This window comes from Apteryx mantelli, chromosome 19 (assembly GCF_036417845.1).
Source record: "Apteryx mantelli isolate bAptMan1 chromosome 19, bAptMan1.hap1, whole genome shotgun sequence".
Classification (NCBI taxonomy): domain Eukaryota; kingdom Metazoa; phylum Chordata; class Aves; order Apterygiformes; family Apterygidae; genus Apteryx; species Apteryx mantelli.
The window spans coordinates 6,579,194-6,603,782 of NC_089996.1; the positions used below are offsets into that span (position 1 = coordinate 6,579,194).

General features: G+C 45.2%; 1 protein-coding gene across 1 annotated transcript in view; it reads right to left on the reverse strand.

Moving 5' to 3' along the window:
* DNAH9 (dynein axonemal heavy chain 9) overlaps positions 1-24,589 on the reverse strand; it is a 207,981-nt gene that overhangs the window by 149,493 nt on the left and 33,899 nt on the right. The window contains exons 20-34 of the mRNA XM_067308503.1: positions 23,458-23,610; positions 22,306-22,431; positions 21,363-21,602; positions 20,093-20,253; positions 18,828-18,984; positions 18,031-18,135; positions 15,152-15,309; positions 13,821-13,959; positions 12,303-12,590; positions 11,521-11,731; positions 9,064-9,191; positions 8,408-8,516; positions 7,088-7,235; positions 5,065-5,239; positions 208-381 (exon numbers count right to left, since the gene is read on the reverse strand). Coding sequence (XP_067164604.1) covers positions 208-381; positions 5,065-5,239; positions 7,088-7,235; positions 8,408-8,516; positions 9,064-9,191; positions 11,521-11,731; positions 12,303-12,590; positions 13,821-13,959; positions 15,152-15,309; positions 18,031-18,135; positions 18,828-18,984; positions 20,093-20,253; positions 21,363-21,602; positions 22,306-22,431; positions 23,458-23,610 — 2,472 coding nt within the window. The remainder of the gene's footprint in view (positions 1-207; positions 382-5,064; positions 5,240-7,087; positions 7,236-8,407; positions 8,517-9,063; positions 9,192-11,520; positions 11,732-12,302; positions 12,591-13,820; positions 13,960-15,151; positions 15,310-18,030; positions 18,136-18,827; positions 18,985-20,092; positions 20,254-21,362; positions 21,603-22,305; positions 22,432-23,457; positions 23,611-24,589) is intronic.

The window sequence follows — 24,589 nt, forward strand, 5'->3', positions numbered from 1 at the left end:
GGTGTACATCAGTCATATTTCAAAGACTAACTGGAGATGTGTTGTCACAGTCAGTGCACAGGAAAGAAAGCAGGGGGACTTAGTTGTATCTCATGAAGAATGCCATCCTTATTAAGGAACGTTTGACCCTTCATGAGACTTCACTGAAACACCCTTGCACAACCACTAACATGCACGTATTCTTCCTTAACAAAAAGGCTCACATACCTGCAATGGCACTTCTGGATCAAATTCAAACTGGGGAATAAGCTTGGACCAAGGCTCAAACTTCTTCGTTTCTGGATCGATGTAAAAATCGAAGACTGTTCCCTGAGAGGGAAACTTGATAGTCTTGAATTCTGTCACCCACCACTTACTGAATTCCACTCTGTAGTCTACAAGCTGCAAGACAAAAGGCAAAGGAAATATGCTAATCCAGAGAAATTCATTAGCGATGGAAACTGCTATCTATCCCAGGCCATCAGAGTGGGATTGGTCCTTAAAACATATTCCACAGTATGACGGATCTTATCCTTCTTCCTATTATTAAGTCTAATTTTTCATTTTCTTCATTTCATCTCATCACTCCTATTTATTCACTTAAATAATTCATCCTCTGTGTTGATCATTCTTGGTATGTCTGAGATGAGATAGATGGATCAATTTGAAAAAGAGAAATACGTGCCTATGACTAAACAGACCACTTGATTGATTCTTGGTGCCTACTTCTTCCAACAGGCAAGGACACAACATCCGTCTACATCCTTGGTCATGGTTAGTCAAAGCATGCATATTAAAGCCTTTTCTCATAAATCACAACATTCTATTAATACTTAGCTGTTGTCTTCTGGCCCTTTTTTTCAAACCACGATGTTCGTATGTGGAGATGAGGATTGCAGACACCAGTGTACCAAAGCATTAGAAAGGGACCATGCTCCCTTGGCTCTGCTGTGTTTTTGTGCTGCCCTACTGCCCTGGAAGCACCTACTTTCCTGTCTTTCCCCCTTATGTTCTTCTATGCATACAGATTTCAGGGCATCTGAATTTTTTAACAGCTGAGGTGATAATTCTGCTTTAGGTGATGGGTCAGGGCTTGCAAAATGTGTTTAATTCTCTTCTCTGCCACAGATGTCCGATAAGACACCAGGCAAGTCACTTAGTCTGAATGACTTCCCACCTAGACAATGGGAATTACAGCACTCTGCCCTGGGGAAGAGTGGACAGGGGAAGGAGGGAGAAAATGTTTTTAAGACGATATCTGTAAGATACTGGGTGTAAAATATAGCCAGCTTTAACATCATGGATTCTTCCTGGAGCATCTGCAAATCTTTCCTCCTCATAGCTATCTGATATGCTTTCCTGTCCAGAAGCCCATGTGGGACCACCAGTGCATTTCACATAACCACTAAACCTCCACCAGGAAACGATTTTAAGCTGAACTGAACTGAGTGAACTATAAAGTCTCCTGAGCCACCATCTGTCAACAGACCAGAGGATTTTAAAAACACATTATTTATATCTGGGATTTTGCAGTCTCGTGCTATTGAGAGAGTTAGAATAACTGTAATTCTCCATTCTCCTGTTGTTATAACTCCTCAGCGTTGGCAGCAGAGTAGCTTTCAGTGCAAAGGGATGTGCATCACTGGTAAAAGCTTTCTCACAAGGGTGTCCTTACCCCTGCACAGCCAAACTGCCTGCAGCTGCATTGTGCTGTGCTGCCCGCCCTCCCTAACCGAGCAGTTAAGTGGAGCCACTCCATCCCCAGCTACATTGCCAGAACTGTGCTGAACTCAGACTGCTTCCTTAATAAAAACCCCATATGGATTTCTGCTAATTTCGGAGCCTTGAAATGGCAAATCTATCATCTGTTTTTACACAGGGGCCACACTACCCACCAACAAGTGCAGAATAGCAGCAAGCCTTCCAGACTGTTTATCCTGACATTTCAGCAGCAAAAGGTCAGTACGAAGGGCACCTTCAATGGAGAGCAATAAACAGATTTTATATTGGATCATTTTTCATCAGGCTTTCACTCGCTCTTGCTCGGACTGCTGTATCCTCGTATTCTCAGCTCTGACATTTACAGAGCATCAAAAGCAGCAATGCACAGTCCAGCCTCAAAGTAAAATCTCCCAGAGGGATGCTGTGCCCACACACAGCTCCTGAAACTCGCACAAAGGCCCAGCAAGAGCGTGCTGTTTTATGGCCCACCATTCCCCAAGGAGCCAGGCAGACAGCATGCAGGAAAGCCTACGAGTTGCAGAGGGCCATAAAGCAATGCCAAAGACTGACTCTCTCAGATGCAGAAAAAGAGCTACGGCGTGGACAATGCATTGTCCACCTGCCATGCAACCACACATCAGCTGACTTGCTTGAGGAGCTATAAAGCCTTATAATTAGAAGACAGCTTTGTACTCCCGAAGCAAGGAAAAGCAGTGCTTTGCCAAGCCTCTTTTTTTTTTTTTTTTTTAATCATCCTGCATTGACAACACAAGGGTTGATTACTTCCCAGGTGGCACATAGGAAATGGAGGATTAAATCCCCCACAAGGACCAAGAGAGCTGGTCTCTCAAAGGTCTTCCAAAAACCATTAGGCAGTGACAGCTCCAGGTAGTACCAAGTCTTGCCTGAGCCATGCTGACAGCTGTTCATCACGTCCCAAGGCATCTACTCCTTGGCATGAAGAAAATGTGAACAGCCCAGCAGACATTTTCGGTAAGTGGCGAGGCAAATGAAAAGAAAATGAAGAGACCCTCAGAGTGCACTCGAGAGACCCTTGAGAACAGCATCACCTCTGCCCAAGCTGGGGAAGGAGCTACGGTGTCAGACAGGTCTCTCCAGAGACCTCACACATATTCCAGGCAACACAGGGCTTGACATAAGCCCATTAAAGACTAGATGTCTGTCTCTGAACCCTCAACAGCTGTGCCCTGCACCAGGCAGACACACACATAAGGATGATGTACTCTACACCTGGGGATGAAGTGAGCAGAGAGAGCAGTTCCAGGTGAGGTAGCAGAAACCCAACCCTCTCCAAACACCCTCTCTGCTGCCACAAGACACAGCTTCAGCCCCAAAGTGCCAGCAACTCCAAGAGGAAAGCACTCAGACTTCGCAGGGAGAAGCAAAAGTGCAATCCTCCCTCAGGCAGATTTCTAGAGCCAGTGGCTTTCAACACAGTTCCAGCCACAGGCTTTGCCAGCTACTCACATCGCTCACTATGCCACTTGCTGACAACCTGGTACTCAAAAGTCAAGGGCTCCAGGTGCAACACGTGCTTTTAAACCCCTCTGCAAAATTCTCCAGCTTACATAGTGATCAGCTTGGAGAAAGCAATGCCTACATAGGACGGACTGGCATCCTGCAAGCACAGGAACAAAACTGTGGAACAGAGCCAAGGATGGCCCCAACGCCAGCAGCTTCGTGGCGGGGCTCTGACACACAGCGCATTATCTTCTTGTCTATTATTACTGCTAACAGTTGGAAGTTATAAAGCAGCAGCAGCAGCTTTTACAATTACTTGGAAATCAAGAGAAAGCCCTGCTGCGCCAAACTAAGCCATACAGCCAAGAAATGGGGCAGAACAAGGAGCTGGGGTGAAAGGAAAAGCCTGTTTCCCCTCGCCAGTGTATAAGTCTTCAGGGAGAGAGAGAGAACAAGGCCTGGAGGGGCAGCATGAGGGAGGCCAGAGGCAGCAGCACAAGCCTGGTATTTCCCACGGCAAGTCTGGAGAAGATCCTTCAGAGATTCCTGTTGTACTCATGGTAAAGCTTCTAACAAAGTGACTGAGTTTCAGCTCAGCTGGGAAACTGTGCTTCTCCCGCATTTTGAGCACCGAGGCTTGAAGAGGGGTCCGAAAGTGTACAAAATCAATTGCTGACCTTGAGAGAACGCAGTCTTATAATAATATCACCGTGCAAGAGATCACACCCACCTTGTCTAATGCAAGCTGACTGATTCAGAGGCTGACAGCTGCAATTAATCCACAGGATAGATGTACTGTAGAAGCAGCATGGAGAGTAGTGCCTTGTCTTCCTCTCCCTCTCGGACAAGGATATCTTGGTCTCTGATTGTGCCATCCAGCAACACAGTCTTTGGTGTGGACATCAGTTCACCAAGAGTCCAGCAACTCATGCCAGAGAATGCCCAACAGCTGACTCCCAGCAGGGTTTTCCAAGCTGAGTGCCTAAAACGGCCAACCCCAGCCTCCCTGTCAGCTAGCAAAGCGTCCATACAGCTATGTTTCTGCATAACAGGGAGTCTGAGGGACAAGAGGTCAGAAAAGCTTTGGCCTGACTCTCAGAAACTCACGCATTTTAAAGAGGGACCCTTTTCATATCTCATATGGTAAGATTTTCATAGATGTGCAGCAGCCAGAGGGTCCACCTGAGATGCTTCTGGCCAGACTTCCAGAAGACTTCAGTACCCAGAGACCCTGAAGCTTGTGAGCTTCTCTGATAGCCCTGATGGCTCAACAGCATGCTCCCAGGACAGAGCAAGTATTTCAAAGAGCAGAATAACTAGATACTGCCACTTAAATGGAAGCAAGTAACCACCAAAGCCCATTCTGCTCAGCTTGTCACTTATCCTTCTTAAATACTTTTATTAGAAAACCAAGACAGCTGATACCTGACATCTGCCTGTCTTTAATAAAATCCAGTGGTGACAAAGCATTGGCTGGTTGGTGTTATACAGTGTAACTTCCACCCGCACAGTCGGATGGCTGAAACACTGTTCCAATGATAAATTCATCCGACAAGTCAGTCTTAATTTGATCACGTTATGCACATCCATGGGCCTCTAAATTAACCTAATGTTTCTGCCAGTGAAATGTGTGCGCATAAACAAACATCCCTCTGCCTTTATCACTTTACTCCTCATCCTTTCCATTCTGGTGTTACACCTTGGATAACGATATCTTTCACGAAATGGAAAGGAACAATTGCATTAAGGTTTCTAGTTCATTATCACCTACATGGAAGCCCCAGAAAACCAGCATTACTGATAGAGTGCTACATTCTAAAAGAAGAAGAAGGGGAAAAAAGGCCTGCATAGAAGACGCTGAAGCAGCAGCTTCCTCCTTACCTGGTCTTGAAACATTGATCCACCAAAGGCCCAGACGGCAGCAAACACAAAGTAAAGTTCATATAGTTCCTTGGGACAGTCAGGAGGTGTGTTCTCCTCCGTCAGGAGACATTCAAGGAGGTAGCACAACATCTGAACCATACTCTGCTCTGGAATGGGAATAATCTTCTTAAATCTAAAGGATGGAAATTGACAGCATGTGAAATACAACTGAATCCAGCAACGCAATTGCTCAGAATCCAGGAAGACATGCTTTGAAATCCTTTTTCCGGATATTAACATTTTACTTTTCTGCAGTGTGTGTCTTATCCATTGGTACAACAAGAAAGAAAACACCCATTCTCTCCCCCAGACCTGCTGGCACCGGCACATATACAAAGTAATAATAGTAATCAGAAGTTTCAAGCATTTTAAAACTTTTATCCTCTAGAAAGAAGTAAAATGGAAGACTTGCTAAAGGCAATGATTTCCTGTGAACACGACGAGTTCAAAAGCGGTCAAATAGAGGAGTAATAAAATAAACCCTTTCATCTTGCCATTTTACATTCATTTAAGCTACACTTACAGAATTCCAAACTAATATCGTAGCAGCACTGAAGTCCTCTGTAAAGTAATTACAGCTATTTGAAAGGTTGGTTCTACAATTTCTGAATTAAGCAAGCTACCAAAATACTCAGCTCAGGGCTGCCTGCAGCTAATCCTGTGGATTTCATGGTCTGACACAGCGTTCAGCAAATAGAGTGGGAAATGTCCGATGGATTATGCAACTAATGGCTATAATCAGCCTGGTCCCGCAGAAAGCAGCCTCTCCATTAAGTTGCCTACCTCCTACTTCCAAAGACCTCTGCTTTCACTAGCTCATCCCATTCTGACATGTCACCGTTGTGGTTGACAACCCCCACACTTGATTTTGTGCTGGTATTCTTGTTTTTTTTTGTTGTTGTTGCTTGTTGTCGTTGTTGTTGCTTGTTGTCGTTGTTGTTGCTTGTTGTCGTTGTTGTTGCTTGTTGTCGTTGTTGTTGCTTGTTGTCGTTGTTGTTGCTTGTTGTCGTTGTTGTTGCTTGTTGTCGTTGTTGTTGCTTGTTTAACTGAGGTGCAAGTATAGGAAGCAAACAGAGGATGGGAGAAATTTTCCTACTCAAGTTTGCTGGGATTCTACTGTTGCCAGTCCTCATCATTTCATGATTAAGAGAGCTGTTTCCCACGATGATGAGCAAGAACCACTCCAGAGGACTTCTGTGTAGGCAGCATTTTGAAGCTAACATAAGCCTGCAGCCCTTTTTACCACTGCTAGGCTGACAAGGGCCCCAAATGCACTACATTGGGGAGCATCAGAGCTCTTCCGGAAATCAAAGTTATTCTTATTCATTTGGCTGGTGTTCAACCATGAAACACACCCAGGCTGGATATCCATAGAGACCGATTTCATTTTGTCCAAATGCATCAGGAAAAGCAGTTAAAGAGACAATTGCCAGGAGAGCAATCCTAACCTCTCTCAAAAACACCAATTTTCTTGTGATAACTAAGAGGCGGGAAAAAAGTGGGAAGGGGAAAAAGAGGATCTGTTCTCTCCACTTTCCACACTGTGGGTTGAAAACTTTCTTTAAGCAATGGTTTGAAATCTGTCCTACTGAAAAATGACTTGTGGAGTGGACTCAGGTACAGCCTGACATGTCAGGAGAGTCAAAAAAGTTCCTCTTTAGGATCTTCTGGATTTCCTCTCTAAGAGATGCAGAATTGACACAAGGAGTAGAAGAACAATCACATGAAAATCAAATGAAAACCAGATCCGGCCAGCAAAGAATGGGAAAGAGTGGTAGCACCCACACTTTTCTCTGCCACTTCCCATTTACACGCTTCTATGTGGTTAAGCCAATGAGGCTCAGGGCTCTTCGGGGCAGGGAAGAAAGCACCCACCAATGCTACATGCAGCTCAACCCTAGCAGGGCACAGGGCAATCTGGAAGGCTGTGGGTGTCCCTCTGCCCTCGCCTCAGAGTTACATTCACCTCTTTACGTGTTACCTTGTTCTAAGGGTATCCAGGCAAAGCGGCAGGTACTTGTCAAACAAAATGGTCAAGTTGGCTCTTTCTGACTGGATCTCTCGCCTGTCAATCCAGCTGCTCACCGGGGGATTCCAGCCCAGATCCACTGGGTTGATGTACAGGATCCCTTTAGACCCAGGGTAAGAGATAATATATAGTAAGGACACAGCAGAGATAATTCCTTTTGTCCAGCAGAAATGCTCACTTCCTTTCACTCAGCTAATCCTCATATACACCTGGGTGCCACACTACCTATCCCCTCTTTCTGCCCCACTGCAGAGGATGTCCCCACCCCCTGGCACTGCACAGCTCTCTGCACTGTCCGTGATCTTTGGGGCACCTCTGTCAAGATCTATGTGGGATTTGAGCTGTGTCCCAACTCAGGAATCTGCATGCCATGGCTCTTGTGCTCTAGGGCATGGATCCAGCAGGACTCTCCAGATGTTAAGTGGTGTTCATGTGCACAGAAAGTCTTGGCCCCTTTAACCAGAGCTAAAAGCTTCCCCAAAAATGCAGAGATGAGAGCTGGCAGCAGAGAGGGGCTAAGGGGCTGTACAGCTCTGTTCTTGGCTGGTGGTATGCATGTGGGTTCCTCAACTCCCTGTATCCCCTGCACTCACACAGCCAGGCACATGGCTTTGGAGGGATGCCATCACAAGGAAGGATTAGCAGATGTCTAGTATACAGGCAATTCACTTTACAGCCCTCCCGCACAAAAACTGAGGAGGAACAGCATAACAGCAAAGAGACTTAACTCGGGAAACTTGGACACTTTTCCTGATGCAGCCCCAAATTAAGAACATGGTCTTGCCTGAGTCATGTTATTGCTCTGGGACTCGTTTCCCCATGTGCAAAACTAGGAGACTCCTTCATTCCCTTCTCCCATACTTCATGCACTTCTCCAGAAGATCAAGAGCTATTTGGCATACGGACTGCCCCTCTCCTTATCAAGTTGGTACAGGGTGTTGCACAGCAGAAGCACTCTCTTGGCACTGCTGAAGCTGTCATTGCCCATCAACAGGCAGAAATCCTGGGTAAATCTCCCCGGTGACGGCTCCGCATTTGGATTTGGGGTCAAGATCCTGAGTTTGCCCACATGCTTCAGGAACTTACCCTGCCCACCAAAGGCAGCTATGATCCCAGGTGGAGAACTTTCAACAGGGATCAAATTGGCCAATGAAAGACAGTAGTTAATGGCACTAAACCCCGCTTGGTCTATGCAAAATCCCACAGTAAAGCTTGGGCCAGTCATTTCCTTCAGGGAAAGCATGAACTCTTCCTGCTTATATCAGGACCCACCTGCTCTGGACACGGTCGCTGGAGTGGCTGTGCGCAGGTGGCTGATCTCAAAGACCAGCCGCATTGTCGGGTTCAGAGGGATCCTCTCATTGCTTGCCAGGGTCAGCACCTGCATGTGGCAGACAGATAGTGGCAGTGTAAACCTGGGGTTAATACCTTCCCCAGGAATGGGAATGAAATGCGCTCAGTCCTTAGTACTAGAAACCTTTGTTGTTGTCAGCCCAGTGCCTCAAAGCAAAGCAGCTGATTTCTAACATAAAAGAAAGACCCCTCTCTTCCATGACCCAAAATGAATAGCACTCCCTTATGCAAGAGAAAAGGTGCAGGAATATGATTCTTTTCTCCATTTTAAAGGACTTGAAATTATAATCAGGATATCTGTAGTTACTCATGATTCTAGCTCTCCAGTAAAGGGAAATTCCCATGAAAACATAGGCTTTGGGCTATTTTCCTCATGCACCGTTTTCATTATATTTTTTTATACACACACATATATGTATATATACGTGTGTATGTGTGCATCTCTCTCTCTCTCTAAAAAAACACCATCACAACTGTATTATTCCAAGAGGTATTATTTCAGCAGGTGTATTTCTCTGAGACTGAATCTTGTCATGCAATCAAGGAATACCTGCTTCTTTAACTTTATGCATTACCTTATTATCATCCATCACAGTATTAAGAGACTCAATCCACATTGGATCAATATCTCCATCTAGTACCATCCACTTGGGACCATCATGTGTTATGTTGGCCAGCTCTCGCATGATTGATGAAAACAGTCCTAGGACAATAATATGAATATCTTGATGAACACTGAATTTGCCTCCTGATCTACCATTTTTCTCTAACAACTTATTAAAAATTATCCTATTCAATGCTTTCCTCTTAAGCATTCAGAACTCCGCATCTGTACGTGTTTTAATAAATGTTACTATACCATGATATGGATCTTGTCTCCTGTGAAGAAAAATTACATTATTAGTTAGCACCACTGAAAATGACTGCAGACCTACACACAAGCTTCCTTCCCCCTGAGATTCACGAAGGATAAGAAAAGTGAAGAGTAGATACTCAGAGGCAAAAGAGGGCATGAATTACACAATGCAAAGAAACCCATCTGAATATGCCTTGGAATTTCTTAGAACTGTTTTTGTGGCTCAAAGTATTTCAGGGAAATCAAGATGCATTAAACTCTGGGTCATGGCTTTAGTGAGATTGAAGGGAGAACAAGCACAGAATGACATTGAATGACAGAACAAAACGTCAGTAAAATCAAGGAGACAGAGAGGATACAGTGTCTCGAGGGGAGTAAATAATGAATGTTAAGAAGAGCAAGAAGGCTGGGAATAGAGCAGCAGTACTGCAGAGCAAATGAAAACTCCACAAAACTATCACTCTCCTCTACATGTGAAAATACCTAGGGAGACTTTCATTTTCATGAAAAAACATCAGGCAAACATAAAAAAAAAAAAAAGTCTTCTGGTGAATTGTGACAAGTACTTTTTTTTTTTTTCCATCCCTCCAGGACAAGCTATTCTTGTGTGATCTATATCAGGAATGGCTAGTGGCATTATACGACTGAAGACAAAGTTTGTGCAGAGCAAATGCAACAGGTATCTGATCCGGAGGTCAAGTCAAAAAAACATTACTTCCCTGATTGCTTCAACTGAGTTGCTCCCATGTTGGACACACGACTTGTCAACAGTCTCTGAAACTACTTCAGGATCATTACTATCAGAAATAGTCACTGTCTCAGATCACCAGCGCTCCCCTCACAAGCACCATGACAGCAGTGGAGAGAAGTGCTGCTCTTCTAAATTTTTGTGTCCACACCATAAAGCTGGGTTGGGGATTTAAAGAAGAGTTTGGTTCTATGAAGAACACTTTTAGGATTCTCTTGGACCTTTTACCATCTAACACGCATAACCTTTTCAACTCCTGACGATGAAAGTAGTGATAGGATGAAAACAGGAAGAAGAAAAGCCAGTACGTAAGGTTAATATGTGAGGGAATGCATCACCTTTTGCTGGACCGTGGGGAAAGTCTCCTTGCTGATATTTGACAAAAATAAGCAAAATTTTCAGGAATGGTTAATGCAGAAAATATTTGCTTTAAAACTTCAGGGTAGAGGCCCCTAAACTCATTTGAAATGTCATAGGCTAGAAAAGCATTGGACAGCCACCTTTAAAATGTCCCCCCTACTGATAAGTAATACCAGAGGTCCTTGATCTGCAGTCACTCCTGCAGTCAGTGTAGAGAGTTCAAGCTATATTCCACCACTTTCTCTCTGTCACTTTTGATTTAGGATCTCTAACTACAATTAAAATGAAATTAACCCTGGTACTGGAGCAGAGCGAGCGGTCAGGAAGGGTCCGCGGCTGGGGACAGGGGAGGTGGGTAGGCAGTTCATCTCCTAGAGAGATTCTGGCTGAGGATGATTTATGGCAATGTCTTCCCATACCTCCTCCACACCTCCCAAACCAGCCACAAACACGATCAAAACTGCCTTTCCATATTAGATACAATCAAACATTTTCACTACAGCTTCTTGTGATTTTTCAGCAGATTTTAGACACGTCTTATTTTCCTCAGGAGTGCTCAGGATCAACAGACTGGGAAATCGTGGTATTCTACAGAAAGACTGGGCAGCAGTATCTGCAGTTCTGAGGTAGAGGAAAGCACTGCTTTAGGGCTGGTGTGTGCTACCAGCAACTGAAACCTGGGGATGGTGTATGTTGGGGGCCCTCAGCGCACACCATAGGGCAGAGAAGAATTCAGCAGCCACCTCTCTTCCATCACTGGTCCAGCCCTCTCTGAGGTGCTGCCTGTCCCATTTAGAAACTGGTACATGTCAGGATTAATAGACATGATATCTATTCTTAAGGCAAATAAGTTAAAGCAGGTTTATGCTATATTTCTCATTTGAAGATCAAACAGCTAAAACTTCCTGTGTACCCTTTTAACAACAGACTCCCACATGGCTGTGAGCAGCAGACAAATGTCTGAACTTTGAGACCTGCATCCAAAGAACCAGCCATCCTGTTGCTGCTCAGGAAGTTCACTAAAAGATCCTTCTTCATCTACAGGTTCAGGGGTGAAAATACATTTACCGTCTTTCCATTCCCTTGTTGCAGGGTTAATAATGCCAAAAAGCTCATCATTGGTGACTGCCTTGGGGTTGAGGTCTGTCCAGACAGGACGGCGCTTCATTATCTGGTAAGTCTTGTTCAGGGATTTCAGCACCTGAGATTTGCCTGTGCCTGCATTACCCACCACGAAGACAGAGTGCCGGACCGTCAGCAGCTCCTCTAGCTGCACCACCTGAGAAAAACACACCCAAATTTCAGACAAAAATACCAAACTAAAGTTCAGATCTACCAAATAGCTCCCATTGGGCCTCTTCTTTAGAAAGAGGAATCCAAGAGAGAAACAAATTTTGCAGAGTTTGGTCTAGCCACTCTAATCAGGATGGGTCAAACCCTCAGGTTGCAGACAAACCTCCAGCACTATTTACATCTGAATAGCTGACAGATATCAGCTGCTGAGGCTCTGGTCTCCAGGGGCCATGCTTTCAAGGTGAAGCCACAAGAGTTTTGTAAACGCTTTGTAAACCCAGTGGCTCATTTAGGGCTGAGCCAGTGATGGCCTTAGGCAGCTATGACTGCATCAGAGCCTGCACCAAAGGATCTCTTAGGCCCTAGAAGCAGGAACAGATCCCACGAGTCTGTGCCTGCCTTGTATTGGTAATGACTGCACAGCAGACTGTGTCCTCCATCAAGGGCAGCCTGCAGGGGATTATTGTACAGAGCCCTCTTTGTAGCAGCAAAGATGGTTGAGAAAACACAAATGATTTGATCATGGCATAGCTAGGGCAGAAATTGGTTAGTCTTACTTTGAGCACAAAGTTGTCTTCAGCCTGCAGCCGGAGGTCCAACACAGCCTGCTTCACAAATGACTCAAAATTCGGGTCACGCTTCCGAGGCACATCCAACGCAGGGAAAAGATCCCCAATCAGACCCATAAACACCGGCATGTCATCGGTCACAATCTTGGGGATGTTGAAGTCGCGAAGAGAGCGCATCAGAACCTGGTCTTCGGGTCGATCTGGGTCATCTCGCTTGAGGGAACCAGCGACAACTAGCACTGACTTGATAGCACGTAAGCCCCAGTCATAGTGATCCTACACAGGAGAAAAGGGAGGGGTGGCTTTATGCTTAGATGGCCCACTCCTACACAGAGGGAAGAACCAGAACCTCCAAACTGCCAGACAAGCCAGCACTGGAAATACATCCAAATCTATTAATTACATCATAGCCAGAGACCTCCACCAGCTTGAGGCATGAGTCATCTGATTTCCAATTTAGCAGGTGAGATTCCTTTCACCATGTAAGCTCAGAGATGGCAGTAATACAGAATTAGGACTTGCACTCTTGAGACCTAAGCAGTTTGTTCCACCTAAAACAAAAAGCAGCTAAAGCAAGGCCAGCCAGATCCCTAGTAGCCTACTCTGGATCTGCACAAGCTACCAAGGTGAAAGGCTTGTTAGTCCATTATGAGGCTCCTAACACTCAGGTTTCTCCATTCTGTCCATCCCAAGATTACCAGGTACATTTTGTCTGAGTCCGAAATTACACCACTGGGTGCTAACCCACAGGCAGCCCACTGAGCAAGGCCAGTAAGGATATTGCTGAAAAAGGATCACAGAGTGGCATTAGAGGAGCTCTCAGAGCAGCAAGCTATCCTTTATTTTGCTGCTTTATTAACGACCTCCAGGAAACAGTCAAGTGTCAAGCTATGTTATGTGGGAGACCACAGCTTCCACCAAGACCCCTGAGACAAAAGATAAGGTATAGAGTTTCTGTGACAAGGCATCTCCCACCCAGCCTTGTGCTGTCACAGCTAAGATCAGACTTTTCATCTGAAATTCTGAACCAATTCTTTTCAGGATCCAGCTTTGATTTATGCAAATAATTACAGGAAAAATCTGACTAATTAGAGCTTTGCATTAAAAGTGACCATACTTGGCCAGCATATGACAACACAGGTAACCATTACGCTGAACTCAGAGAGGTACAGATGTCATAAAACACTTAAAAGGCAGGAAATTCAATAGGATATAGGAGAACTGGAAAGTAAAGGGTCACTGAATACTTCCTATTTGAATCCACTGAAAAATCTCTCACATTAATGCAGCTGATAAAGCACTTTTGTCCCTGCAGATCCTCCAAAAAAGCAGTTTGAAAATTTCATTGCTCTGACAATCACAAAACTTCTCCCAGTAGCCAGACTAAAGGCAGTCATTAAAGAGAAGTTGTGAAGTTCTAGCTACAGAAGTGGTAGAATATTGTGCTACTGGTTGTTTGGAGATCAACATGTTTCATCATGTTATCCAGCCATGAAGCAGACTCACCTGTTTGGACAGGAGCTCTTTGCACAGCTGGTACAGAGTAATGAACTTCCTCGCTAGTGCACGGGCCTCAATGAAACCCTCAGCCACCAACATAATTTCACAGATCAGCTCAAAATCTGGCACAACCATCGCACACGGCCTAAAAACATAGTAGAGAAAATACTGAAGAACAAGTATTTCTCATCTACAGGCCTTATAAACAGGGGACAGGCACAATAAGCTGCCATTATTTATTAGCGAGGACTAGCGTGGGTTTGAATTCAGAGGATGAATGCAAAATAAAAAGCCTACACTCCTTTTACCCAGCCCAAAAGACACAGGAGCTCACTACCCAGATTTCATTGGATTTATCTGGGCTTTGTTCTGATTTGAAACATGAGCCTGCCTTTAAGTTAACCTGAAAAAAACAGTGCCAGCACTGCCAGAGGAAGATCAGAATATTCAGAAAACACAATAGTTTAAGTCTCCCCTTTGTAAAATGGCTCAAGATTGCCTTTCCAGGCAGTGACACTGTTCTGCTGGATGGAAGGCCAAATACTGGCAAGCATGGCCTGAAATGGAGATTGGCAGTAGCAAGTAATACGTGTTATATCCGAAGAAAGATTAAAAAAAAAAAAAAAAAGTGGCTTGGCTCAGGAACTTGTAGACTGGCGCAGACATGGGCCCCTCTCCTCACTCCTGCAAAGACTTCGAACTGCACTTAAAACAGGCTGGGTCGTTCCCAGCACGATCAGTGTTGACATGGTGGCCGGCAGGGAAGGGGAGGTGGTGATGGGTGTCCTGTGTATTCACACCTACTCCTGTTCCAGGCATTGTACCAGTGGTGAAATGGCTGCCCAAGCTCACAGACAGAAGCGCAGTTATGAAGCAAGTGGAACCACGAATCCAACAGCAAAGCGGACAGAGGATGTGGGCCTGTGACTGCTGTTTCACAGCTAAGCGGGAGGGTAGAAGATGAATGAGCATGCCCAGCCTGGCTGAAGGACCAGGGCTGTTCTGTTACAATATCTAGCTACCTAGAGATGAGCCAAAAGGCAGCAACAGCCTCAGCTTATTCCTAATCAGGAACTCGTTTGCAGAGATGACAGGGCAGTGCATTTGCAGCTTTATCTTCCATGACTACTCTTATGAGCCAGGTCCACAAACCGAGTTTATCATTGCAGTTTGCCCTACCTGTATATTCCCAGACTCAAGCTTCTTGTGCAAGCCAGAAATTATCTGAGAATCCCCAATGAGAGTGAATTTCCCAAGGAAATAAAGTCAAGCCTGGATACCCCAAAAGGCAACTGCTGCCACTATTATACAGGACACAAAACCTGATCTGGACTCACCTGAAAAGAGCTTTTAAATTCTCAGGTAGCTCAGTTCGACCTGCATAACCAGGGTTCATGGTGATGAAAATACCTACTGAGGGTACTAAGTTAATGTCTTCTCCAAGAAAATTGAAGGATTTCTTTTTGTCCCGTATAGCATCCTGCACACTCTTCACCTAGGAACCAAGTCTGTATTTTAGTACTGATGTTCAGTTATGAAAAAAACCACAGAATACAATCAACAGCCAAATACAGTCCCAAGAGTCCAACACAATGTGGGCCTCCTATTCTCTTCATGCCTTCCCACACACAGATTCACTATTGCTCTTCATGGCATCCCAAAACCCTTCTGTGCCTGTTCTGTTCCTTAAATAAAACACTAGGACCAGAAAAGGAGCAGTGTTTCCCAATAAACTTGCTCCCAACTCAATCGCAAACTAACCACTTGATACCATTTCTTAAGATTTTGGGATATTAAATGTTTTATTTAAAACTGAAAGCACAAGGCAGAAGCTGTGAGACACTCTCCTGCCACTTTCACTCACTAATGTTATGTTGTCTTTTACATTTGTGCGATTGCAGCTTTGTTCTTCTCATTTCTCATCTTCTAAAGAGAGCAAGTTTATTAGGGCTAAATCATCCCTTCACAGACAGCACTTTAGTGAGGGAGAAATGTCTCTATTTTCACCACTCTAACCTTACCACTCTTTGCTATCTTAAAGGTAAGCAATTAATCAAATTCCTTCTGTAAGAAAGCATATCGACATTAGCTGCATGACTAAGACGGCCAATTAAACATCGCCATGGTTACATTCTTAATAGCAGCCAGGAGACATGATGAAGGAATGACAGTCGTGCTGCTTTATTCAGATGCAGCACTCCAGCCAGGAGCAAGAGAATCATTAACAGTTGAGTCATATTTGGGCTTCTTTTGTTCAGCTTCCCCTTTTATTTTAAGATCCTCAAAGACTTTTTTCAATGACAATTTTAAACTAGAATCTGACAGAACAGAAATTGAAAGGGAACAATATATAAACTCATGTACCAGCCTGGGGCTTCTTTGGGACATCACATAAGGTAACAATTATGAGTGAAAGGAAGATGAGAAGAGCAAGGAGTCCATGGAGAGGTTCAGAACAACATCTTTGACTGTAAGATCTGCAAGAATATAGGAACTTCTTGGTTCTAGATCTTACTTTCTATAATCCTGAGCCCAAAAGGGGGTGTAGGAAGAATTTAGCACCTAAATCAGACATTGGGATCCTAAAACCCTGCACTTTGACACTTGGGTCCAGAAGAACTTCAGATCCTCAGGCATCTGTTTTCTATACTGAAGCTCCCCAAGGCTCAAAATTTTCAGTTCTGGCCGTGTCAGAGCGGAATCAGTCTGGACAACGCAGCTGAGCACCCACCTTACGCCCAAACTCCAGGAGTAACTGGAAGCTATGAGATTCCCAGTCTGCCTTGCACGTGGGCACGCTTGGAGTTTTCAGAGGAGGCCAATGTGGTTTAGAATCTGGACAACATCCAGCCACAGCTCTCTAAGCAAGGGCCAGGAGAGGCAGCAGGACTGCTTTCACCCTGCTGCCAAGAAGTTATAATGCTTGCCCAGATTTCAGGCCCTGCCAGAGGGGATTCACACCTGCAGCAGTTACCCTAACAGAGTGCTCCTTCACTGCCCACTGGGGATTCATGAGAAGATTGCCAAGAGCCTCTCCTAGTGAAATCCTTCCCCCTGCATAAAATAATTCCAGATTTACTCATAGGTCAGCAGGAGGAGGGAAAGGAGGAGGCAAAGTGACAGAATGTATATAAGCACAAGCGAGCAGGACTCTCTAGCATGATGGGGAGAACAGTCTCCTTTCTAGTTCCTCTCCCAGGATTACTGACGCGCTGTACATGAAACTCATCAATAAAATGCACTGAGCACTTAGATTAAGCAGGAGACCAGAAATCATCCTATAGGGAAAACACCTACGCATTGGCAGGGCACAGCTCAAATAGCTCTTTCCTACGTTTAATTCCATGCTATCGGTGTATCCTAGGTAAGCACATAAATAAGGGCCGCAGTTCTGCCGGAGGTTCCAGTTATTGAGTGTCACCTGGTGGTCACAGGCTTTTCAGAGCACTGCACTGCAATCGTGGGGTTGAACGCTAACCTTTGAGAAAGCATTCCACTCAGCTAGTAATGTCCCCTCTACAGCCATTCCACAGAGCTCTCATTACAAACACTGAAATTAAATCTACAACCATATGCAAACAAAAAGAAAGAAAAAAGAATATAGTCTCGATGACATGTAAGTGTTAAGAAAGTTTATTTTGAATTTATTCTTATTTGTCACATACAGTACACAAACTGTGCCTGACTGGATCCAACAGTAACCTAAAAAGTCCAGAAGGCTTTGGATCAGCCCCATAAACCACCATTCCCTCTGCTTTCTTCCCACCCCCTCCTTGAAAATTATTCCCATCCCACCCTAGGTGGCAGGAGACTGACTGAGCAGCCATAAGTAAAGGCAGTTCTCCTCCCTCAAATGGTGTGCTGTAATTATCTCGCAGCATGTTAATAATACAAATTCTCCTCCTCAGAGAAGAAAATGCACAGAGCCATGGTGTATATAGATCCGGGAAAAAGCCCTATAAAGAACTGCCCCAACACAAACGCTTTAACTGGGGGGACAAAAGAAGTGACAATAATGTTCGCAGCAGATGACTGCCATGTTTTGTCAGTGCCCTGATATTCATGTGATTAATTAATTTGGGGATATAATCCCTCACCTGTCTACACACTAAACTACGAAACCAGCAACATGCACTTTCCATATTTACCCTCACTTCAGTGAGAAGAACATGGCTCTGCCTTGTTTGTATTTATTTATGAGTGTTTCCTCACTTACCTGTACAGCCACCACAGAAAGCACCTCAACTGAAATTCTGTTAAATTCATCAAAACAGCCCCAGGCTCCCGTCTGGGAAAGGCCTTTGTAAATATTCCCACAAGACTGCAACGAAAAATTACAAACATGACATTACCAATGGAATCAACTCCAGAAAAAAAAAAAGGATTTTATTTCCCAGTCTGTTTATTTATAGCAATTTACAGTCTATTGTGGGTATTTAGAAAAGTGCATGGAAACAGCAGGCACAACTCAATTATAATATTTATAGCTCTGCACAGTTTGCCACTTGATTTGCTAATTGCACTTTCTCAATATATCTGTGCACAAGTTTCATTTAAAGGTCACCTGTGTTGAATTACTGACAGTCCTGCTGCCTGGGAGAGCCCATAAGCTGAATAAAATATGATCTGAAGCTACCAGAACCACTATACCATGCCAGACATTCAGGGAGCAAGACACAATCTGACAATTTAGGGTTATGCAGTGACTGGAGGTTCAGCAGGCTTTGGCTTTCTTCTGGCAAAGGATCTCAAAAAACACAGGACAGGTCTCTCCCCATGCCAAGGCACATCAGCCTGCGAGCACGGTGGGAAGGAATGACAGTGCCAAAAGCACCAGTGCAGCCCCATTCTTAACCAAACAGGCCAAAATTTTTGAAGCATTTCACAGGAAAAGTTAGCTCCAAAAGGCAGGAAAAGGGTGTAATAAGGCACTCGACTCCTGAGAGAGCACAGTTTGGGCCTCTGCCTCCCAAAGAGCCCCGTACAGCTCCCAAAAAGGAAAGGAAGCACTACCTTATAGTCCATCTGCTCGGAGCAGTTAAACACATACACCATGATGCCCAGGGCTCGCCCCAAATCTTTAGTAGTCTCTGTCTTGCCGGTGCCTGCAGGGCCTGCAGGAGCTCCGCTCATGGTCAGGTGTAGTGACTGGGTCAGGGTAATGTAACATCTTCCACAGCAAAAAGTAAAGAAAAACAGGAAAGAGACTGAGAATTGGTCCAACAGGTCACTGATGGATCCAGAGCAATGGGACTGAGGTAATGCACCCCCTTTCCGCAAAGCAATATGGGAGTAGAGTGCATGTACAAGCTGAAAGTCCTCCTGGTCATTAATTACCACCTTGGCCTGTCTGTGTTTTTTTCCCGGAGGCACTCATTTTCCATCAGGGTCTGCTCAATCCCTTCATGTCAGGGGTTGAGCTTTCCGTGAAACCTCATTCTGCTGACTGATATTAGGCATGTCCCAGATCTCAGATAGCATGAGAACAGATTGGCTTTTCTGAGACAAAAGGACCTTCCTCTTGCTGCCCAAAGCTCTCAACCCAAAGCATCCCATTTTCCATCACCTTGCAGAAATCTGCTCGGATGGCTTTGGAATGATCCCACGCAATGCCACAGCAAGCCCCAAAGCTCCTCAGGCTCTAGAACTGATGACAAACAGGGAGGTGCCCATATGTGAGTGTCTGTGCTCCCTGTGCAAGCCACAGAGATGTAGTCAATACAGCCAACAAAACCTGACCCTGCATGGGGGCTTGGGTCAGCTGACTAACAGTGGGGACTGGAGCCATCTGAGATGCCCCTTGTCACTGAGATATCTGCCCACCCTGTGTGACATGACATGGGGTTCAGAGAAGACTTGTACACTTTTGGAGTGGGAGCTGGAAGCCAGGTGGGACATGGCAGAAATTCTCAAGTGGCCCTAGATGTCCACATTTAGATAACTGAATCAAACCGTACGTATCTAGTTCAAGATGTGATGAACAGGTCTCTAGACTCACTGACTGTATGGAGATATCAGCACCTCTGCACAGGCAGAGGCACACAAGTGAATGTCTTAATCAGTGAGCTGAATCCCACCCTAGGAGCTGAGGCAAAGATAGTCTCAGAGGGTACCACAACGAAATCACAAAATAGGAGAGTTAGAGCTCTGACACAGGATTGCTGGGACATGGAGAAGAACAGGATGGATGCAGGTATCCAGATCAAACCTGTCTGTGGTTGGCAACTGTTTCCGACTCCATGATAGCCCAGATATCCCAGTGTTTTCCCGGGACCTACCTGTCAGTCAATGGAGTGATGACAAGCCGAGGGGTGTTGCCAAGATATTCATAGGAGTACAGGAACTGGGCATCGCAGATATTGGCAAAACAGTGTCGCTCTTCATCTGCCCATCTGTGCCGGAGCTGTGACAGCCAAATGAACGCCTGAGCGTTGTCCACCTGAAATGTACCCACAGAGCAGCGTCATGGGAAGGCCAAGGATGCTGGGTAAGCACAACTCAGGTGCCAAAAATGGTGACTGTAATGAATTTACATCAGGGATGGACTGGGCTCAATCCAGTGAAGACAGATGTGGTGAGAAATATCACCTTGCAGAGTCCCAGTCTCCCACTAGTAGAGGAGAGGAATCAAAGTAGTGACCATCTTGTTGGGAGAGGAATAGGATAATTAGTCTGGATATCCACAAGAAAGAGCATCGCAAAAAAAACATGTGAAGAGAAAAGAAACATAAGAAGCAGCAAGTTGGGAAGAAGCTCTTATAAAACAAATGGAATGGGAGAAGGAGCAGAGGTGTCTAGACAACTATTCTGAGGGAAGGAGCCACAGTCAGCACCGGAAAATAGGCTTTGGACAGGAGGACAAGGACAGCCATAGCCAGCGCTCTCCCTGCAACCAGCAGGCAAGGCCTGGAAGAAGGACTGTTTCACCACAAACTGGGCCAACCCATTGCCTGTCCCAGCTGAAACCCTGAAGCCAGAAACCTTGATTGCAGCCTGGCCACCTCCAAAAGGATACAGGGGAGATAAGAGAAGAGTCATAACCCAGTGCAGTCAGGGCACCTTCTCATCAATCTGCGGGGCTTGACACTCGGCCAGAAAGCTGTGCAGGACAAGGGAGTACCTTGCTGTTGCCCAAAGAGCCCACACAGTGAGCCAAGGAGTCTCCAAAAAGGAAAGCATAAATGCTTTTTCTTACTTTCTAAATCCTTAACTGAGACCGCATCCAGCAGCTTCCAGCATGATTCCATGACCCACCAACAGATGATTTGGCAACATGGCACAAGGCCACACTTTCACTCCCAGTGTGAACCTACGACAAGTACAACAGGCCCCTCAGTGTTGCAGGGCCATGACGCTCAGCAGTACTGCAGGCGTAGCAGGTACTTTTTTGCCTCCTCACAACTTTGGATTAGTTAAATCAGTCATACATCTCCCACTGAGGTTAGGCAGAGATCTGAATGTATCTGGCAGTGGACAAGCCTTGGTTGCCCTACCACCCCGTTAACTCTCCTGTCCAACACAGGACAGTGCTGAGCTATGAACACAAACCTTCTGAGCTATCATCTTCGCCACCACATCCCGAGCGTGCACGTCAATGGTGCATATGGTCATGATTTTCTGCCTGTCACCCTTGGAGAGCTGTCCAATCAACATGGTAACGAGGGTATTCAGCTGGGCCACTTGCTTCTTGTGATATTCCTTCATCGCATTCTCATAGCCTTCCTCCACTCTGGCGAAGGCAATCCCAACCTCAGTTGACCACCAAATCTGGGTGCAGGATAGAGCCACCTAGGGGAAAGGGCTTGCTCAGTAACATGGAAAACACCACGGTTACCTTATGTTTAAGAGTGCCTGATCCACAGGGATATCAAAAAACAAGCATCCAGGACAAGAAATGAAGTATTTTTGATACAGTAGTCACAGCAGACATGACAACAGGGACCTGCCCTGTGACACTCGTTTCAAACATCACATCAGTGATACAACCATATTTAGCAGCTACTTATTAGTAAATTAGCATCTTTTACTTGCCAGATGTGGCAGAGGAGGCAGAGCAGGACAGGCAATGACCACGAGACTGTCAAAAGTGAATCTGAGGGGCTCTTTTCTCTCATTAGCCCTCACCACTTCTTTTTCCCTGTTACGTCCCTCTCTACTACCCTGGGTGTATAAACTACTCCATGACTCACCAGGGCACAAAAGGCACTGCCCAACTTCATGAGCTCTGTCACCCAACCAACAGTGTATCCTCCCTAGAGCCCCAAGCAGACCACGGGCCTCAGCTTGGAAACTCCATTCATGGGATTCCCAACATCAAGGACAAATCATTCCTTCCTCCCTCACAGATAGCACAGTGGAGGCCAGAATCTTCCCCATCAACAGCTAGAGGCTGTTACTAAAAGAAGACAAAGGCAGGATGGAAGGAGAAGCCATGAGCTGCCTTTTCCAGCATGCCAGTCAAAGAGAAGACAAGCAGGACAGACACAGATACCTGGGCAGGATAGTCAAAGAGCCACTGTTCCCTGGGCTTCTCCTCATAAGCAGTGACTGCTTCTGTCATCTCGTCTCTCACAGTAGCCCTCATGCTATCTAGTACATGATTCAGCCAGATCTCAACCTGAAGAAGATATTAAAACACAGTAATACATTTGCTCTTCTTAAGCACCTTTGATAATAAGTGGAGATATAGGACGGGACAAGCATCTTAACATTCATGTTAAACATGACTCAGAGACTTTAGGCACAGTGGATTTAGCTGATTCTGGTATTTCAGGATTAGCATTCATTCACAGGCTCTTACAGACACCAGCAATGCAAGGTAGGCTTTGCTTGAACTCCAGCTATACCGGAAACCAAAATGAACTTCACTGATGAGTAATTTGCTTCAATGTATTCCACCTCCAGGCCGTAAGAAGAATCACACATGGGACTTGGGCACAATCTGCCAGCAGCAGGCAAAAGCTGGTGCCAAATTTGGGAACAAGAGATTCCTGCTGAAATTGATACTTCACAGGCAAAATTCTCACTGAGAAGATAGTTTAAAAGCAGCAAGTTCCATCACTATGCAGCTCAGTGGCTGATACTCTGTATTTTAGCTTCCTATATATTCCATGGAGAAAGGTGCGACTACAGGGACACATAAGTTGAGTAGCGGTTTGATTCTTGCCTTTCATAGTTTGACTCTTCCTAAGAAAGGAGGAGGATTTGAAAACAAGAAAAAAACATTCTTTTGCAAAAGATGCCTATGCAGAGGTACTATGGAATAGTTCAGTCTGTTTTCTACCTGTATCCCTCCACCCCATTCAGAATATCTGTACGAGCTATAAGACCAACTTTGGAACCCATTAGAAAACTTAATAAAAAAAAAAAAAAAGGGAGGGGGGAGGAGGCCACAGCCCTCGCTCCCACTGTGGATTGGGAGACCTATGCCTCACTTTAGTGAGGACCAATCCACAGTGGGAGCAAAGACTATGGTGCAAGGATGGGTTAAATTACATACCACCTGTTCTGGCCTTTCTCACACATTAACGAAGAGTAATGCAGAAGCTCTACAGTGTCTTGGTCAGACAGGCCCAGGCAAAGGGCAGGAGAGCAGACTCCACTAGATAATACTGATGGACAAGGTCAGGGTCTTCCATCTCACCTGCCCGTTACAGTCACAGGGCTCACTAAAGTTGACATATTCTTCTTCTTTGCTGTACATTCCCAAGCCAATTTTGGTTGGTTTTTGCTCAGAGTCCAGCTGGAATTTCATCTTGGCCAAGTTGTCAAAGAGTTTGGAAAGATGACGCTGTACCTGCAAAAGGAATTGTATCAATAAAGTGACCATGACAGGACAAACAGCATGGACATCACCATATGCACATCACAGGCACAGTCATATTCAAAAAGCATGCTCTGAACCTCTTGATAGGATCATGTTTTCATGCATGTCCAGGGCATTGCTGTCACAAGCCTCTTGCTCTGTACCTGTGTCCCTCCTGATACTTCCATTTATTTCTACTTTATTTAGAAAACAGATATACCTTAATGAGTCCTGCTTCCCCATTGGCTAATTTCCCACTTCTCCCATGTCTACAGGACAACACCACAGAAGGCAAACATCCAAAACATTACATGACGTCCTAGCCCTACCGCCCTACACATAAAGATAAAAGGTCTTTAGACATCACTCTAACTCATCCTATTCACAGCACACTGTGGAATTTTCTTGAAGGCTGCTGTGAAACTCCATATTTCCTAAGGATGAAAGTTTGCTACTAGAAATCAATTATGTGCCAATGAAAAGTCCTGAATTCTCCTCCTGGGAGGACAAAGGCCTCTATTTCTGCCCAAGACTCACAGTAAGCAGCTCAATGGCCCAGACCTTCCATAAACCCCCCATCTTGACTTAAGGGGTTCCTCCAGAAGCAAAAGAATAATTTAGTTTTGTCTTGTTCACACCTGATTAAGTTTATAAAGCTGACAGGTAGAAAGCATTAGAACTGCTTCAGTGGGTTCTCAACATTGCCATCTGTCTGGTGTGAGCTCAACAGGTCATCAGAGTTTCTTCCAGATCACTACGTAACACACAGGTTAATCACTCCATGTGTCACATGCAACCACCAACAAAAGTGGGCTTCTCCCAAGACTGATGTTCTCAAACTAAGGCTCAGTTCACAGATTGGTATCAGACAAGGGCTGCCTCTCTCTACAACAGCCAGGGATGGGGAGACAGAGCCCAGTCAGACTCCCACAGGTGGAAAGAGAAAAGAGAACCACCTGAGACATCTGGT